General features: G+C 43.4%; 1 protein-coding gene across 1 annotated transcript in view; it reads left to right on the forward strand.

The window, feature by feature from the left end:
- The first annotated feature begins 411 nt into the window (after positions 1-411).
- The window catches only part of FNIP1 (folliculin interacting protein 1), a 64367-nt gene continuing 45936 nt past the window's right edge, over positions 412-18842 (forward strand). Inside the window, exon 1 of the mRNA XM_058815215.1 lies at positions 412-597. Coding sequence (XP_058671198.1) covers positions 509-597 — 89 coding nt within the window. The 5' untranslated portion in view covers positions 412-508. The remainder of the gene's footprint in view (positions 598-18842) is intronic.

Genomic DNA, 18842 nt, shown 5'->3' on the forward strand with positions numbered 1-18842 from the left:
AGTCCCGAAGGCCCTGGGTTACAGCCACGGGAAGGATCTGATGCCTCGATGATCTCCTCTCGCTTTCTTGGGCCTCCTGCCTTTAACTTCCGTCCGAAGAAGGAAAACACAACAGCGGCGCGTTATCGCCGCCCCCGGGGCATTCCTCGGCCCTGCCCCCGGCTGAGCCCCGCCGGGAGCGGCGCTTTCCCCGCACACGTTGCGGCCGGAGGAGCTTGAAAGGCCGAGGCGGGTGAAAGGGAACAACTCCGAACTGCCCCGGGCTCTGCGGGGCTCCGCTGTTCACTTGGGGCCGCCCCACGGGGCCCGCCCCGCCCTCCGGCCGGCCCCCGCTGCCTGCGTCCCTCCCCTCGCTGCCTCCTCCCCTCCTGGCAGCGCCGGGTGACTAATTTCTGTCATATGACTGTGACACCGAATGGAGCGGGGCGGGCGGAACTAGCCGCGGCGAAGGGACGGCGCTGCGCGGAGCCCAGCGCCTCGGCGGCGGGGGCAGCGGCAGCGCCCCAAAATGCCGCCCACCCTCTTCCAGAAGCTCTTCAACAAGAAGCACGGCCTGATCTCCCCGGCCAGGGACGCCCGCGACGACTGTGTCTTCAGGTAACCGGGACGTGGTCGCGCTCCTCCCTTGCTCCAAACTTCTGCTCCGAGTTCCTCGCTCCCTCCGCCGTCCGGAGGACGCGGGGGCTGGCAGACCCTTCCCTGCCCTATCGGCAGCTCCTCGGGGACGCGCCCCGCACCCCCCAGCCCCGGGGGATCCGTCCCCTGTCCTCCGCGGGAGCCCCGGGGCCGCCCCGGCCGGGCCCCTCCGGCGGGCGCGGGGCGGGAGCCCCCCGGGACCGCCACGTCGGGGCCGCTGCGGTGCCTCCGCTCGGCTGCCTCCGCACCGGGGCCGCGGCTCCCAGCGCCGGGCCGTGCCTCGCCCCCGGCCCGCGGCTGCCTCCCCTTCCCCGGCGTGTGTGAGGCCCCGCTCCCCGCGGGCCCCTCTGGGGATGCTGTGGGCCGAGGGAGGGCGACAGGCGGGCAGGTCCCCAGGGAGCAGCCCCAGGAACGGGGAGAAAACGTGAAGTTTTGGCGAAGAGAGGAGTGGGGCTTGTAGCGAAATTGGTCATGCTCCGACCGCAGCAGCCCTGGAGCGGTCGCGCGGGGCCAAGCTCAGCGCGGGGAGCGGGGCAGGGGCCCCAGGGCAGCCCGAGGGGGCTCGCACGGCCCGGGCCGGTGCCTGAGGGGCCGGGGCGAGCAGAGGCTGCGTTTGGGGGCTCTGCGGGGCCTGGGGCTCCCCGGGGCTGCCGCCGGCTGGTTTGCTTGGAAGCAGGTACCTTTTGCGCTGTTCCACGAGTGGATAATGGTCAGGCTCGAAAGCGATGCCGTGTCTGCGTCCTGGCAAAGACAGAACCTTCACTATCGTTTTGAAGTGCGGTTTGCCACCTAGGTGGAAATAAAATCTGCTTCATTAGTAAGAGTTAGAGGCTTCTTAAAGCACTTGTAACAGTGTGGTGAAGCTCTTTCCCACTCGCTGCCTTGAAATTTACTGACTACAAATCATCAGCCTTGGGTTGCACTGTAAAGAGACATCTCTGACCGATGGGCTTAATTTTCTGTGGTGGGTACCCCTTTTAGCTGCAGTATTTAGCAGTTTAGATGTACAACAGTGTATCTGCGGTTTTCTAAGCACAAGGGTTTTCAAAAAATATTGATTGGACTGTATGAGTCCTCAAGGAGTCAAGACATGCTCCTGGACATTACCTGGAGCTCACACAACTTTTGAAGACACTGAACCATAACTGCTTTCACACCTCTCTGATATTCACTATGGAGTGAATCCTTTTCTTTAAGGATCTTTTCTAAGAAACAGAATGTTTTAATAATGTCAATGTCATCTTATTTCCCAAATCAGCTTCATACTGGCCCAGAGCCCTTGGTGGGGAAGGGAAGGGGTACTAGGACTGCTCTGTATTGTTGTCATGCCTTTTGTCCTGCCTTAGTGATGGGTTTGTCTAGAGACTGGTGGTTCAGGCAGCAGCTGCAGTGCAGACCTGGGGCAGAAATGTGGGAATCACACCCGTGTTGAAAGGAGAGTGAGTACTTGGCAAGCTCTGTGCTTTCCTCCTCACCTGTATCATTCTGTGCCAAACTGGGTCTGAAACTGATAGTGCTGTTTCACTTTGTGATAAGAATTGTCAACTGGTAACTGGTAAATTTGCAGCTGGGTTTTTTTTTTTGGTGGACCCACAGGTATAATTTGCAGAAAAAGGCTGATGAGGCTCTGGGGAGGGTGGGAGATCCAGCTCTGACTTAGGAGAGCCAAGTAGTATTTTTGAAGATTAATACAGGTGCTCTCTCGGTACATTTTACCTGATGGCTGCCTTCATTTTCCAAATGAGGCTAAGTTTATAGCTAAGATCACAACTTGATAGGATTATCAATTCTTGGTGAAACTTTCAGATAATACACAAAATAAGGACTGATACTTATGACACTTGAGTCTTTGGAGACTGGAAATAAGCACTTTAGAGTTTAGACTGTTGCAGGTTCCAGTGAAGCTGAATGCAACAGCCTCATCAATTCCACTAGGGCAAGGTGATGTTTTATGGATTGATACATTATATCTGTTTACAGTCTAAATAACAGAGCATTTCCTAAATATTCGGAGCACTGTTATTTTTTTCTGTCTTTACTTTGAAAACACAGGTCTCTTATTGAGAAGACTGTAGAGCAACCATAAAAATGCATAAATTCTCTTACTATATTTTGTGAATAATATGTGCTTGGAGAGAAGAGCCCAATTACTCTGGCAATGACATTGCTATAGCAGAAAACGTTTACGGATGATTTTGTCGCTCATTTTTTTTACTATCAATATATTTTACGTTTCCATCAGGCTTATTGTGAAAATTCACCAGTTCTATTTATCTGACCTTACACTGTTTCAAAAATAAAACAATACTTTTCAGGTGAAACATTTTGTTTAGTTGTTAATTTGTTTGTGGTGGGCTTTAATTTTTTTTTTTTTTTTAAATTTCCTGCCAAGAATCTCTCTCTGTGCTGTGGGTGTGTGAAATTTTGTGTGCCTAAGTATAGTCAAACTCTGTGAAACCCTTTGGGACTAGGTGCTGGAGAGGTTAAGAGGTTTAGTAATGGGAAGAGTAAGTTAGCAATTTTAAAATATTTGCTGAGGTGCCGTTTGTCATTTATAATATAATATATATATTTTTTTTTTAATATATATATATATGTGCAGTTTATTTTTCAGAAGAAACTTTAGGAAATCACAGTAGATCCACCACTTGTTAGTTTTTTAGCTCTTCCATTTAATTCAGGGTGATTGGCAGACTTGGTCCTTAGACTGAAATCTCTTGATACAGCTTGACATTCACATGGTGAGCAAGAATATTCAAATTTTAGTGGTAAAATCTGTTTACAAGAAACACAGAAACACCTGCAAGTATTCTAGGAGGGAAAAATTAAGCCCTTATATTCCAAGATGTAGAGTACCTGCTGTCTACTGCAAATAATACTCATGTGAGTGGATTTTCCCTGAGGGTAATTCTTACTATAAATAGGATCTCTTGGCCATATTGTAGCATCTGGCACAGACTGCTGCTGGTGACAGGAGAGCTCAGCCCAGGCTCAGGCTGTTACAGTTATTAGGAAAATAAAATTTCAGGTAAGCAGTTTTCTAGAATTTTAGAATCAAAGCATTCCTGTTGTAAAAATACATAAAGGTGTTCACATCAGCTGTAAGCTGTATGTGTCTAAATGGAGATACACTTTAAAATAGTAAATAAATGAACTCTGTTCCAGTAAGATGGAAATAATCTTACAAAAACTTCCTTAAATTAACAGAAGCAGCCATGCATTTCTGCTGTATATTATATGGGCACACAAAGCATTCCACTGCACATTTACATTACTGACTGCTACAGTTGGGGATTTTCAGCTGCTGTGTCTTTCCTGGCTTTCCAGGGATCCACTTCAGCCCTCTGGAGAAAGGGAACCTGGTAAATCACTGAAAACTCAACCAGCTTTTTGTTCTTCAGGATGGGCTCAGCAGATTGAGCACAAAGCTCAGTAAATTACCAAGAGGGCTGAGGCTTTATATCCTTGTCAGGATGTGTGGGCAGTGTTTCCAATGGTAAATACAGCTGCAAGGGCTGCAGCAAGGTTTCTGCAGGAGAGGGCTGGGATCCTGATGGGACCTGGGGCACTGTTAGCATGTGGCAGAGGGAGAGGGATTGTCTTGTAACACTGAACTGTGGGATGTGTTGGGGCTCCATGTAGGAGGGAACTCAGTGGGGATTTTTTCCATCTCATGTATAAAGTTCAAATACTTGTTCCCTTCTGTCTCTAGACATCCTGCCTGCCTAGCTGGAGGATAGAGGGATTATTAATCAGGAATTCTTTTTACACTACAGCTCAATAAAAGCTTCAGTGTCTCTTTTTTTATTTTAATCTAGGGAACTCTAAAGAACCATCTCACCCCGAGGGGCATTCCACTGATGTTTGCAAACTCTGTTTTACTCTTGTTAAAGCACCTGTTGTAGAGGTACAGCTGTGTGGTGATTGTTCAAGCTTGACAGAACCCCTTCCAGTTTCAGGTCTTACCAATGATGTGGGGTATCTGGGCACATTCTTCCTTTAGGGCTTTGCTTTGGTGATGTAGGTATTATTGAGAACAAGTGCTGTTTTTCAACCTGGGAGAGATACAGGATTAAATAATTTTAAGTGTACTTTATGATAGAGAAAGCCATTTTTGGTTTTCCTGGACATGGGCTTTCTTGGGGTCTTCTAGTAATATGTGCTGCTCCTTTATTGATAGAATAGTTTGCCAGGTTCCTGAGATAGGACTGGCCTCAGGCTGACTCTAAAGTAGTATTTCTTGAAATCTGTCTAGGCCAGCATTCCCCATCAGCCCAGACTCTTTCTGTTCACTGTGGCAGTGACTTTAAATGGTATCTTGAGATTTGTTTCCTTTCACATAATTTTTGGCAGTGGCATTCATCAAGGGAATTACAATAAACCTAGAGTTGTAAATGGGGGTAGCTTGATACAGAGATGCTTCATGAGCCAGTTCTTCTGCAGAGCTATTGTTCTTGCACAGTAAAAATGGTACGTGCTTTCTTACAAAAGTATAACTGCTTCTTGAACCAGAGGCTAATTTCTTGAAAAAAAGTGCAGAGAGACTCAGAGACATTTATTAATGTGTAGCCAGAGACTACTGCAGCTTTTTTAAGTGGAGGCTGGAGTACAGTGAAAGAGGAACATGGAAGTTGTCTTTACATTGGTATTTCCAGTCAAAAGTTTTACCCAGAGAACTTTTTTCTCAGGAGCAGGTAGCTTTGTGTACAGCTTGGCTGAGCCCAGGAAAGCAGATCTCTTGCCAAATTGTGTCAGTTCTTGGGAGCAACGCAGCCAGCAAATTCCTGATCCTAGTACTTCTGCACAAGGCTTTTTAAAGTTGTTCCTCAGCAGTGCATCAGGCCAGCCTGACCAAAACCTGTTGTTAATGAAACAGCATGTTTTGATGTTTGTTCATTTCTGGCATTCTGTGAGGTTTTTTTGTCAATATTTGTAAAACTCCTGGAGTTTCACCACCTCAAAGTTTTTGTTCCAAAAGAGCATTAGCTGGATCTCATTTTGTAATAGGTCCGGCTTTTTATCTTTTCCAGTTATCTGATGAATTTAAAAAGCTTTTGTGCCATAATTTTTAAGACTACTCGAATTCTTAAACATCTCAAATGTTACTGTGCTTTTATTGAGCTAATTTCTGCCCTTTAATGTCCTTTTAAGTTTTGCTTTTTTATAAAAATCCATCTCTTTGTAGTCTTTGGAAGAGTATGGTTTTGGCTTTTTGGTTGCATTCATTAGCTTGAGTGCACCAAGTTTTAATAAATGCTTCACTTTGATTTATGCACAGTTTTCTCTATGCTGTGATGACTTTGGCTTGTGTTTTGAAATATATTGCTGTTTTCTAAAGTACTTCTTTTTGCCGAAATCTGTTTTGCATTTCCTGTCATGTAAGTTTTTATGTACCTTCCAGTGCTTAAAGTCAATTTTCATCTTGGAAACAGACATACAAACGACAAGGTTCCACTGAGCACCTCTGGAGCTTGGAGATAGTTTTGTTAATTTCTCCTGAAAGGGCCACCTTCCAAGCCTTCCTTGCCCATTCTCTAGGTGTCCCAGTGCTTCTCCAGGTAGGAATGTGATGCTCCTAAAACACCCAGCATGTCCTTGAAAATGTGGTGCTAGCTCTGAATGAAGCAGTGCTACAACCTAGGTCTGTACAGTGACTGAAGGAGCTGATAATCAGAGGGCTGGCAGTCCATCCAGTGATTATTTACTTCTATCATCACCAGATCTGAAGGAATTAAGTTGAATTGATATACCCAGCATGCTAGGTGCATGTGAGTGCAGAGAAAAATGAAATAATTTGAAAACTGTTGGGGTGCTTGTGTCTGCCTGGCTTTGTGCCTTGGAAAGTTTTTCCCTGCCCTGGTGGGACCTCTGCCTAGCCCTTGCTTCACCTTGGCTTCTTCCCATCACCAGTGGAACAGGGAACACGAATGGTAGAGTGAAAGAGCCCTCTGCTAGTTTTTTGTCTCGTTTGTTAGAAGGAGGTAAAGCTCATTACAAAATGAGCTAATAGGTGAAGGGTCACCCTTATTGCCTTTCCTCCTGGCATAGCCTGTGGTGGCTGGGAGCTCGTGGTGTCTCGAGCATTTGGCATCACGAGGCTGCCCTGCCCGTCCTGGCCATCACGAGGTCAGCGCTGTCAGCGCGCGCTCTGCTTCCTCCCTGTGGCATGGCCTGGGCTGCCTGGGGATAGCTGCAGTCTCCTGCCTCGCTGAGCACCCCTGGAACAGTCACTTTCTTGGTTCCCCTTCCTGCATTGCAACTCCTTCCTCTAAATTAGAAATCTTTTTCAGGAAAGGTTGGGGTGGGTGATTCATGTGCATATAGATGTACTTGAGTGGAAGTGCTTCACACTTGGGTTACACTGGCAAGTGTTGGAAGAAGGTGTTTCTACAAACCCTTGGGTTCTGTTTCTTCCCTCTCCTACTCCAGGTGAGGATGTACCAAGAGCATGGGGTGTATGTACCTGCTTGTGCATTGTGATGTCTTCTTTTCTGAAACGATTCCACCATTTGTTTTCAGGTGACTGAGGGTGTGTTTACGTGTCTCGTGTTCCAGACCTTGCTGACTTGGGATGATCAGCTCATCTGGTTGACTGATAGATTGTCCTTGTATTTTCAAAGGGCTTTATCCCTTGCTCTGTGTATGCTCTGTTATGCTTCGACTTAGCGTATGCTCATGGTGACAGCTCAGATGAATCCAAGCTTCTGTTCTGGAATAAACTGGACCAGTGTGACTTGGAGCCTGCAACTTGTTTTGTAATTTTGGCTGAATGCTCTAGGTGACCACTTCAGCAGTGTGTTTTACAAGTGGAAACTAATGCATGCAGTGGTTTCATGCTCAGTGGTTGTGTTCCCTCCCAGTGCTACATCTGGAGCTGGATGTCTGCAGGATCACATGTTTGTGAGTAACATTAGGAAAAATGCAAAGCTCGGTTGCAGCTGCGAATCCACAGTGTGGTTGTGTTGTGTTTCCAGAATCAGCCAAGAGCAGAATTTGTCTCTGAGGACTTGAAACATTTTGCATTTGTGGTGTTAGATAGAGAACCTTAACCTGTAAAATACCTGCTGGAGGAAAAAAGTTATGCCCATCAAAAACAGGAAATAATTTTATTAATCAGTAATCAGTTAGCTAATGCACTGACTGCTCCACCTTACAGTGAGTAGTAGCATATATGGGAAATATTCAAATATGAGAAATATATTTGCACAAAATTCATGTGATTCTTTTGTGCCTAAGGAATGTGACCATAAGCACTATGTTCAATCATTAATTTCTAACAATACCTGCCCAATACACACAATACAATTATGTTCTGCTTCATAGACATGTGAGTGGTTATTATGTAGTCTTTGTATTGAACAGGATTTATTTATTTTTACAACAATGCATGGTTAACAATGTTGCTTAGGGCTCAACTGAAGCTTTTACTTGTTGATTCTGCACATTTGCCTAAACAATCCTTTTCTTCTCTGAAACTGATAGCTTCTGGAGATACTGTTATTCAGAACACAATGCATTGCAGAGAAACTTGTTCAAACACGTGAATTGCCACATGAACTAGATATAGAGTATTAACAGTGCATGTGTGTGAGATGCATCTGCAAATAAAATGTGCTTGTAATAAAATTTTTAGTCTTTTCTAATTTCATAGCTCTTACCAAGCAATTAAGTCTTTGGACTTAAACAGTTTGGCTGTATCTAAAAACTTTTTATATTTAACAGTCTTGACTGATGCTTTTGTGTTGATAATCAGGGTATCTCCCATGGTATCTCCATCTGTCTTTAGAACTCGGTTCTTGAAAGAACCCATTTTCTGCAGGTGGAGGATTCTGCATTGTTGCCAGTGTCAGTAGCAACAATCCTGGCTGTAGGTACCCCTGCCCACATCAACAGCCCAACAGTGCCCTGTGGTTTGCTGTACCCAAGTGTGGATCTGCAACAGCCCCTGCTGACAGCAGTGAGCTTCAGGCATGGGAGTGATCCATCACACACCACTGATCCTGCTCTGTTTCTCCAGGATCATTCCACAACATCCACTAATTATTTTTGTCTAAAATGAGTCAAATACATCACAGAAACAGTCACATTTCCTTTACTCTGGGGATTGATCATGCCCTGCACATTCATGGTGTTTCATGCCCCTCCAGATCTGAGTGTGTGTGCCTCACTCTCAGCACCTTCAAATGTTTTTTTTCCTTGCTCCAGCTAAAATGTCAGCAAAACATAAAATTTGTAATAGTACCAGAAACCTTCTACTCTTTCAGTTTGTGTGATATAGAGCTGGGAAGAAACAGGAGCCAAATTACAATTCTCTTCCATCTGTTTTAGTTGATAAATGAAGAAACTTCAAATGCAGTTCAGCCCTGACTTTAGATCCTGGCCTTGTGCCTGTTTAAGCCAGAGCAGTATCTTCACCACAGTTCCTGTGTCATTTCCCACTAAAAGAGAGAGAAGGTAAATTGTCTGAGCATTGCCCAAAGGAACTGTTACTTTGCCATATGCCTTCTTATTTTGTTTTATTTTAGCCTCAGGAGCTGTGGAAATGGTGGCTCACACATTGCAGTGCTTGGCCTTGCACTTCCCTCAGTAATTTCTAAACCTTTTGATTGATTTCTGTCATGTCTGGTGGAGAATGTGAGAACAGAAGTTTGAGTGAGCTGAGTTTCTCTAAGTTCAGTGAAAATGCTGTGGGTGCTGTTGGGTGTCTCCTGCCTGTGAGGATCTCTGCAGCTCTGAGCTGGCTGCACTTTGGCCATTCCTGTTTCCAGTGGCTGTGTCCTGGGGACAGCCAGAGGATGGCATGTTGGAGGAAGACAGTGGTCATGTGGCTCCATAGTTTGCAGGGAGCAGCTGTAGTGTGACCTCAAGAAAGGCCAGCCCTGGACTACCGTGAATACCAGAATATCAAATATGTTAGCTAAATTATTTTGTTTTCTGACAAGTATTAAGGCACACACTGCCTGCTACATACCCAGGTTTCTCTTGTCTCGTGCGTGTCCAGGGTTAAAATCAGGCCTCCCAAGCGTGTGTGCTCAGCACTTAGTTTGTCATGTTTGTGGGTAATTGTGGAAGACTGCAGTTGGGCAGAAGGAAGCACATCACGTGTGAGCAGTTCATGGGAAATGAATGAGATTCTTCTCGAGTATTTTTACACTCTCCCCACGCTGCCCCTGTGAAGCATTACCTAGAAAATGTTCTTGCCATTTGGAGAGTTAGCTGAATGCTTTGTTTACTCCTTTTCATGAAACTTGATACCAGAAATTTGTAGTGAAAAACTGTGTTAGTTCAGGTGTTAATGAAGAATGGGTGCAGATGATAAGCTGTGTGGTTGGGTGTGCAGTGAACAGGCTGTGGAACTTGGGGGAAGCGTGTGCTCCTTCTCAGAAGCTTGTTCTGCTTGAATGACATTATCTGAACATCTGAGAAGCTGCTAGGGGAGAAGTCTGCCAGAATTTTCTTGTTCCTACAGGAAAAATAACAGTATTACCCCTTAAGACAGAGTTAAAGAAATGCCTCAAATGTCAGGACAGTGAATTGGCTTACAGTACTAACTGTGTTTCTATTTAAAGGCAACCCAAACTGACATAGAACTTAAATAGTCAGACAGAAAAAAGTGGTTGGTTTTTTCAGTACCTAAACGTATTTCATCTGCTGTGAGTTACTGGAAATTACTCTACTTGCTCAGTAGAAAAGGAAATTGTTCTACTGATAGCATGGAGTACTAAGAAGCTCTGAAAAGGAGCATGATGTTTCTTAACTGGATATATTTTCTAGTCATACAAGAGATGCTAATCATGAACTGCTGACCTCTTTTTTTTTTTTCCAAAATAGACATAATAAAATAAGTGTCAAAGTAAAAAAAACAATCAAAGCAACTTTAACTTCTTTTGAGACTATAACAGAATTTTATCTTTGTATAAATAAATATTTATCAAACTTTTTTCAGATAAGCAAAAATATCACTTTGTAATAAGACTAATTTATTTTACTTTATTTAAATTTAGTAGGGGTTTTTCCCATAGTATCTTTTCTGCAGTTATCAGCAAATGAACAATTTTGGTTAGCCTGAATATGTAGCTACTTTAAAATGTGTCATCAGATTTCCTTATTCAATTGAAGCATGTTCAGAAACTACTAGGTAGCTTATGTTTGTGTGTTGTGTAAGACTTTTTCTCACATTAGGGTCAGAAGATAAGACACCAAGTATTATGAGTTTTTGGTTTTTTGTTTGGGATTTTGTTGGGTTTTTCCTCACATGGGTTTAGTATATTAAATTTAAATACTGATCTTTTCTATTAGTAGCTAGCTGGACAAATCAGCTGAATTGCATTCAGGAGGTGACATCAGTCTATGCCCACACTGGAGAAAAAACCCATGCAAGATAATGTAAGATTCAGTAATGGCAATTGTTCTCATCTGTATGGATAGAGAAGATGGAGGAGAAGAAAATATAGAGGAAGCGGGGAATTTGACAAGAAATTGTTTTTATATAAAAATTAAAATAAAGAGAAAAACATTAAACAAATAACAAATGGCCCAGTTCTATGAAGTCCTGAGCATCCTCACTAGGGTTTGAAGGCTTTCAGTGCCAAAGCCTTGAGCTTTGCTGAAGGATATTCATGCTGGGAGAAAAGAGATCACAAGAGCAGGACAGACCTCACTGTTGGATCTGTGTCATGTAGGTATATATTTGTCTGTGCCAGACAAAATACACATATCTGTATATTTGAAAATACACCCAGGTGTCTTCATTTGCTACCATGGCTCTGAGTGTGTGAGCACCTGTCTCAACTCAGAGTAATCAGGATACCACAAAGCAGAAACCTGCCTGCCTTGCTCAGCTGCTGTCTGTGAGAGGAGGACTCTGGTGTTTCCCCCAGCAGTGAGACAGGTAAATTCATTCCCTGTGTGCACTGTGTAGACAAGACTAAATTGCTGTAATGTAACACATCCTTTGCTTCCTAGATCAGAACCATGATAGTAAGATTTTTGTGTTTTTGGGGGCTGATAGATGCTGTATAAATATAAGCATTTGGAGTTGCCCTGTGTTCAGAAGGTTACAAAGGTACATGTGCAAGTGCAGTTGGAAGCAGTTGTGTGATGCTGCTGTGATTACATACGTACAATTTACAGGATATAGTGGTTTTGTCAGCATGGTGGTATTTGGCCAAAGGTTGGACTTGATGATCTTGGAGGACTTTTCCAACCTCAGTGATACTGTGATTCATTTTACTCAGGATTTTTTGTTCCTTCTAGTGTTCTCTCTCATTGTCACTGTCCCTGTTTTGTGCTCTGCTTTGGGAACTTGTATTTACTCACATGCACTCATACACAGAAGAAGAGAATTAAAGCCCATCTTTCTTTCCCTTCTATTCTTCTGCTCTCTTCTTGGTGTCTTGAGGCCTGCAGTGCTGCCTCTCCTCTCTGAAGGGTTCCCCTGGGTGCTGTGCTGTCCCTTCCTCTCCTGCCACAAGCAGTGGTGTGCATCCTGTTTGGGGTTACTGTTGTGTCACATCAAGTGATGTGCATGAGCAGGAAAAGGGGAAAGGGAAACAAAAAGCAAAGGGAGCAATTACTTTGAGAACAGCTTCTTTAGAAAGACCATGATAAAACAACCCAGTCCAAAATGTCCTGGTGGCATTGACAGCTATTGCTGTCCAGCATGAGAACCTTTCTTTCCTCTTGATGCAGTGCAATAAATAGCTTTGTGTGTTGCTGTGGCTGGTTCACAGCAGGTTTCCTGCAGCACTAGGCTTCTTTGGGTTCCACATTTTGAGGATGCTCATGTGGGCAAACTGAAATCTGCTGGCAAGCTGTGGTGGCTGGGAGTGTCTGGAATTATGTTTGCATCAATTTGGTTACTACTAGCAGAGAGGGGTTTATTGAACATACACTAAATATACATATATATCTTGATTAAGTACAGCCTCTCCCAGTAGAACAACGTAGGCTTTATCAAGTGATTCTGTTGATTCTGTCAGGCAGAGCTGGTTTGGACTGTGTGTTCCAGCTCAGCTCTGTGATAAGGAAGGTGTGTGTTTGGAGTGAGTTTCAGTGCTGATACCCAGGGAGGGCATGTTGAGCTGAACCTGCAGTTTTCTTTATCACAAACAGATTTTAGCAGTAAGAAAAGCTCTGAGGCATGTAAGGGCTATGTTCAGCTGACGCTCAAAGCTGCCATGTATCTGTCATGTGGGGTTCTCGGTAATACTTGACCAGTTCAGTGTTTCTGCTGTGGAAAATCCCTCTAGATGGATAGTTGTATTGGAGAGCTTGGGCAGTGGCCAGTCCTGCCTTGTATTTTCCATTCCTACCATTCTTGGAAACCCAAAACCGTGAGCATGTAGTGAGACTTAGACACTGAAGGGGATGGCAGAAAGCCTGAGGGTGCAGAGCTCCTTGCAGCAGTGAGCAAAGCACAGTGGAGCAAACCCAGTAGAGCACTTTGTTAAGCTTGGTTTAAAGGTTGAGCTGATAGCTAAATGCATTTTTACATGTTCTTCTGCTTTTGGGAACCAAAGCATTTAGGACCTCACAGTTAAGGTGCATTTGCGTGAAAGTGCCAGGCTGCTCCAATATTCTAATAGTCTGTATTTTTTTTTCAATATGAACAAAGTTTTGGCTTGTTCAAGCATCTGATTTTTATTTGTCCTCATGTCCTTATGAGTTACATAAAAGTGAAGTCAACCAATGTCTTCAGTGTCTGCTCTATATAAATCTACCTGAAATAGTTTCAGGTCACCTTTACATGCTTAATTTGGAAAACAGTTGAGCAGCATGACTCTTGCCTTGGAGAATTAAGCAGTCTAGGCTCCTCACAGTAGTCTTGGGGCCCTGGCAATATCTGCACAAATCAAGATCTCATGCCTTCTGCAATTTAAGTAGGGGCCTGTTTGACTCGTAGAGCCAGTAAGGGAGGGATGTTCAGTGCATGGGTTGGAGCCAAGTTAGAAAAGTCTTCTCTCCTGAAAAGCAGCTGTAGGATAGATCCAGTCCACCTGAATATTCAGTAGTGTTATTTGGCAGATCTGTGAAATCATTGCTAATTGTTTCTGGTTCAGAGCCTGGCAATAGTTTTGAAATGCAGCGTACTTGACATTTAGAGGGTTTGAGGGTTAACTAAAGAGATGGGTTAAAGTCTACTGGGGCTTATGGCAGCAGGTAACCACTCTGTGTGCAGAAAGATTGCAGAATTGGGCCACATCAGACATTTGAAGGTATTGGAGGATGCTTAGGTGGCAAGTGACCAACACTCATGTCAGGCAGTTGTTGATTCCTGGGGAGTAGCTATCATTAGGACTTGTGGGATGTTGATATTAATGAGCATCACATACAGATAGGGCAGCCTGGGGTTTCATTCCATAGATATGAATTTCTTACACTTGCTTGTATAATCATCCTCTGTCTTTAGTTTGCAGTTGTTCCTGTGTAACTGAGATGGGGTTTTGGTGGAAGCTCATCAGCTTTCAGGGGCAATAAGGCTGAGTCAGCCCTGGGCTTAGGCATGTGCTCTCAGTCTGGAAGTAGTTTGGCTGCTCTCAGTGAACCCACTGATGTGCTCAGCACTAGGCATGTGTTTTAAATAAGTTCTAAAATCTACACAAATGAGGAGGGTGAGACTACAAGCACACAGTGTTTAAAATCAAAGGTTTTCGTCAGGAAAAAAGCTTTTGGCATTTAATGCGTTTCAGGGACATACTGAGCTTAAATGTCACCTGCATTGGAAAAATGATCCTCATCTATTAATTTTGTGTGACTGTCTTGATAAATGACCTGGTAACATAGCAAGCTAAAGTCCACTGTAGTCCTCTACAACCCCAGGCTTTGGGCTGAGAGCAGCATCTTGGGATTATCCCTATGTCAAACCTTGTTAGAACTGAGTACATCTAAATAATTGTCTGCCAGCTTTTCCTATTACAACCATATACACAGTTTGTGAAATTGATTTACCATGTCCTGAAAATTTCTTTGATATTTTTAAAGCCTGTTGCTATGGGAACCAGACCCCATAACAGAAAAGCTTTTTGGTGCTAAGGAGGCCAAGAAATTCACTTAACAACAGGAATAAAGCCACAGAAAAATAGCTTGTATTCTTTTTCCAAAAGCAAACAAAAAAACCCCAGAAGAAACTCTGATATCCTGAAGCAGCTTGGACCTGGATTACCAGATGGAAGGGGACACTCTGCTCTCAGGGCTTCAGAGCCTGGCCAGGGAGCTCACCCTGTGGACACTTGCACTGGTCCTGGCTCTTACAGGCAAGAATAATCAGGGAATCCACAAGCATCTTTCTCTGAAATAATTCATATGTCTTTTTTACATTTTTTTTTCAATATGGAAAGGTTGAAATGATGTGATGGATTGGTTTATGGGCAAGAAAACACAAGTTTTGCTTCTCAGAACTGGATGTCCCCTTTGTGCTTTGCTAATACAGAAACTGGCAGAACAGGCATTACTTTGACGTTAGGGCTTGCAGCCCTGTTTCCTTGTGTCTCATGACTGAGTGAATCAACACCTAATTAAAGTCACATGAGGGACAGAGTAAAATGCTGTTCAGGCACTGATCCCTGTGAATCTTTGGAGAATAACTACTTACCTCTGTCTTCCTCCTTTTCCAAGCAACACTGAACAGCTGTGGCTCTGCCTTTTTTCTTTTCTTTTTTTTTTCCCCCTGAGAAAAGAATAGCACGTAGACCTCCTCTAAAGCAATGCTGCCTATGCAGATAAATGAGATCTGGGGTAGGGGGAAGGAAAACCAGGGAGTTCTCAACATAATCTTGAGGAATTGGAATGATTTGAGTTTGTGCTGGAGATGATTTAGCTGAAAGCCTGAAAGTACAGTCCTTGTGCATTTGACGCTCCTGGAAATTTAACTGAGAATATGAATGCTGGGCAAGGAAGTTGGCAGTGATCTGTGGGCTCTCTTGGTATTTTTAATATTAGCTGTAATTTTACCACTTGTGGCTCGTTATGAAAGTCCATAACAATTGCTTTCCATCTCTGAGTGACAAATACTTGTGTGGAGATTTATTAGGCTCTCAATTATCACTCGGTCACAAGCACAGCCACCTTAATCAATTACAGGACCGTGGCTTGCAGCCAAGGAATGCTCCAAGCCCCATGCTGCCTTGCCTGTGCTGGATGACTTTCACCACCAAGGCCATTTTTTTTCCCCTTATAAAACTCACAAAACAAGTATTGCAGGGTGTTTCAATCAGCAGCAGCAGATGTCTGCCTGCACCCTGACACAGCAGAGGCTCGTGGGTCGCTGCAGGGCTGTGCAGCAGGTGCAGTGGCTGCAGCCAGAGGTCTGGTGGCTGTCATGTGCTGGCACTGGAGTGGTTTGGGCACTCCATGGAGGGGCATCTCCAGGCTGGAGGTGTCCTGGCTGCCTGCAGCCAGGCCAGGGGGTTTCAAGGTGGAAAAAGCAGACTCTGGGGAGGCACCCTGGCAGGGACCCACCATATCCTGGCACCCTTGGCACAGCATCGCCCACCCTGGTACCGCTCACAGGTTAAAAAGCATGATGTTAAAAAATTGCAGCTGTTTACATTCTAGTCTTTTAGTCTTTAAAAATGTATGTAGTTTTAGATGTATCTGTCTGATTAAAAAGAAAGCTTATTTAGATGTGTTTGCTTGTTGCAAGAATCAGCTGACATGTCAGGCATAGCTAGAGCACACTGGCAGTTTGGTTATGCACCTTGCAGCTTTTCTTTTAATGTCTCCTGAAGTAATATATTAATAATCTCAGTTTTCAGCAGTGCAGAAAGAATAAAACTGCTGTAGTCCTTATGGTTTCTGAAAAGTACTTGAAAATAAAAGCCTTAAAGACACTCTAAGCTGAAGATAAATACAGGGAATTCAATATTTGTCTGTTAAAAAATGGAAAGTGTTAGGAGTATTGAGCCAAAGCATCCTTATTCCATCAGGAATCTTTCAAGGGTTTATTATTATTATTAATATTGGTGTTGATAACAATAGTGGAGCCTTAGTGATTCCTCTGAGATGTCTTCATTTTCATGACAGGAGAGGTCTTGCAGTCAACCTCGACTCTATTTGTCTCATCTATTAATATTCACAGTTTCCAAAATAAAAAGCAGCAATTCACCATTAAGTTCTCTTAGCAAACTTTGCAGTTGATAAATCTGAGCTTGTGAGCTTGATTTTGTTTTGTCTAGTTAGTTCTGTGTGTGGATTTAAGGATTGTTGAACCTCTCGTGACATCTCCAGAATTCCCTCCAGCATAAAGGAGGGAACACAGCCTGCCCCCCATAACCCTGCTCTGCTGCATTACATCATTCTGTGTGATTTAGGAGGGTCTTTATTTCCAACAGCTATGCTATTTCCAACTATGTTCATCAAGAGCAATTTGTATTGGAACTTTTTTCTCCCCAACTTTTCATTAAGCACACACAACACTGAGCTATTTACACTTCATTTTTACTAGCTACAGCAGAAGAGTTTGCTGTGCACACCCGAGTGTGCACAATAAAATAACTGTTTGGCAGGGGAAGAATGCCCTGTTGTCTTGCAGTACCAGTTGGTATTATGGAGGTTTGTTTGTGTCTTATAGTAGATTGCAACTGGAAATGTGATACAAAATGAACACAAATGTTTCAGTAGCCTAACCACGCATCAGATTTTTACTTTGATAGTTATTTTTATTTTCAGCATTTTTCTAATGACATGAAAAATTACAGCAGTGGATAGTCAATCTGCTGAGGTCTCCATGTTCTTGAAAGAGAGATAATTGTTTCATGTCCTACCCTCCAAGAATGCTCATTGGCAGATTTGTAGTTGCTGATGCTCCTTTACAATGCTAGTAGAGACAGTTTATTCCAGTTATGAGACCTTGTGCTGGTAGTGAGAATCCTGTGTATGGAGAGTTTATAAACCTGTGTATTTTTTTTTTAATCTGATATCAAAAGCACTCTTTCCAGCATTTAACAATCTGTTTTCCTTTAATGAATAGAGGGCCCAAGTTTTGAATCTCCCGAGGGAGAATCTCCTGTTTGCAGTGATCTTTCTCCTCGTTTGGGCTCTTGCTGACCTTTGCCTGGACTTATGTTTGTGTGTGCAGGTTTGAGTATGCTCCAAGTATATATGGAAGGTTCATGCTTTAACATCTCCACTCTTCCTCTCCAGCAATGAGAATTTTTATTTTTTTTGGAGGGATACAACAATGCACAGAAAGCACATTTGTTTAGAAGTCTAGCTCAGTGGTAATCCTAGTGAGGCAAGTGTTTTGTAGAGAAATAGTATCCAAGTATTTCTAGTCAGATTTCAAATAAAATCCTAATTGGTTTTCTCTCTTTTCGTCTAGTGTGGCTTCCAGCTCCTACCTTCGTGCATTACTAAGCAATAAATATTTCTTGGCTCACTCCCTGGCTCTTTGTTGTGTGCGTTTACAACATGTGTGAGGGAAGCCTTCCTTTAGAAGAAAGACTGAAAAAACTTGTTAAGGCAGTGAAGACCAAAAATTAATTAATTCATTACTCTTTAGCCTGTGGTTGGAGCAAACTCTGTTGTCTGCTTGGTTTAAAATCAGATGATTTATACCCAAAAGGTGTATATGAGCCTTTGCATTAGTTTTAAGTGTTTTCAGAAATGCCTTTGGCTAGAGTGAAGAAAGTGGTTATTTTTGGTGCTGTTTGGTTTTGGCTGAGTGTTTCAGAACATACCCCAGCCCCAGTTGGGCATGGGGGTCTGCACTGGGCTCTGGGCTGCTGGATATAGTTGAACTCCATCACCCACATCTTTCCCATCTGCATCTGGCTGGATGTGCATGGATACTGAAATATGTCCCTGGCAGGTGATGGGCTATCACAGGAGATTTTGATAACTTCATTTTTTTTGGACTTGAGTGTTTTTCTGAAGTAGGGTAATATTACCAGCTTTGTTTTTCAAGCTCAAATTTTATACACACAAAAAAAGGAAAGCCTTCACCCTTTCAAAGAGAGGCCTGAATATACACCTAGAGAAGAGGATAGTGCATATCTCATGTTAAAGATGCTCCAGTGTTTTCTTGGATAGGGGAGTGGTGACAGTGTGTGTAAACAAACATTGAATATCTGAATTCCTTCCTCAAGCAATAAATATTCACTGATCTGGCTAAAGCACTGTTTACTCTCTGTACAATTTGAGTCTGTCTCTATTTGCAGAGAAATTCCTTCCAGTATTTTTCCTGGTCAGTTGTTGGATGGAGGCTG

The sequence above is a fragment of the Ammospiza caudacuta genome, chromosome 16, assembly GCF_027887145.1.
Source record: "Ammospiza caudacuta isolate bAmmCau1 chromosome 16, bAmmCau1.pri, whole genome shotgun sequence".
Taxonomy (NCBI): domain Eukaryota; kingdom Metazoa; phylum Chordata; class Aves; order Passeriformes; family Passerellidae; genus Ammospiza; species Ammospiza caudacuta.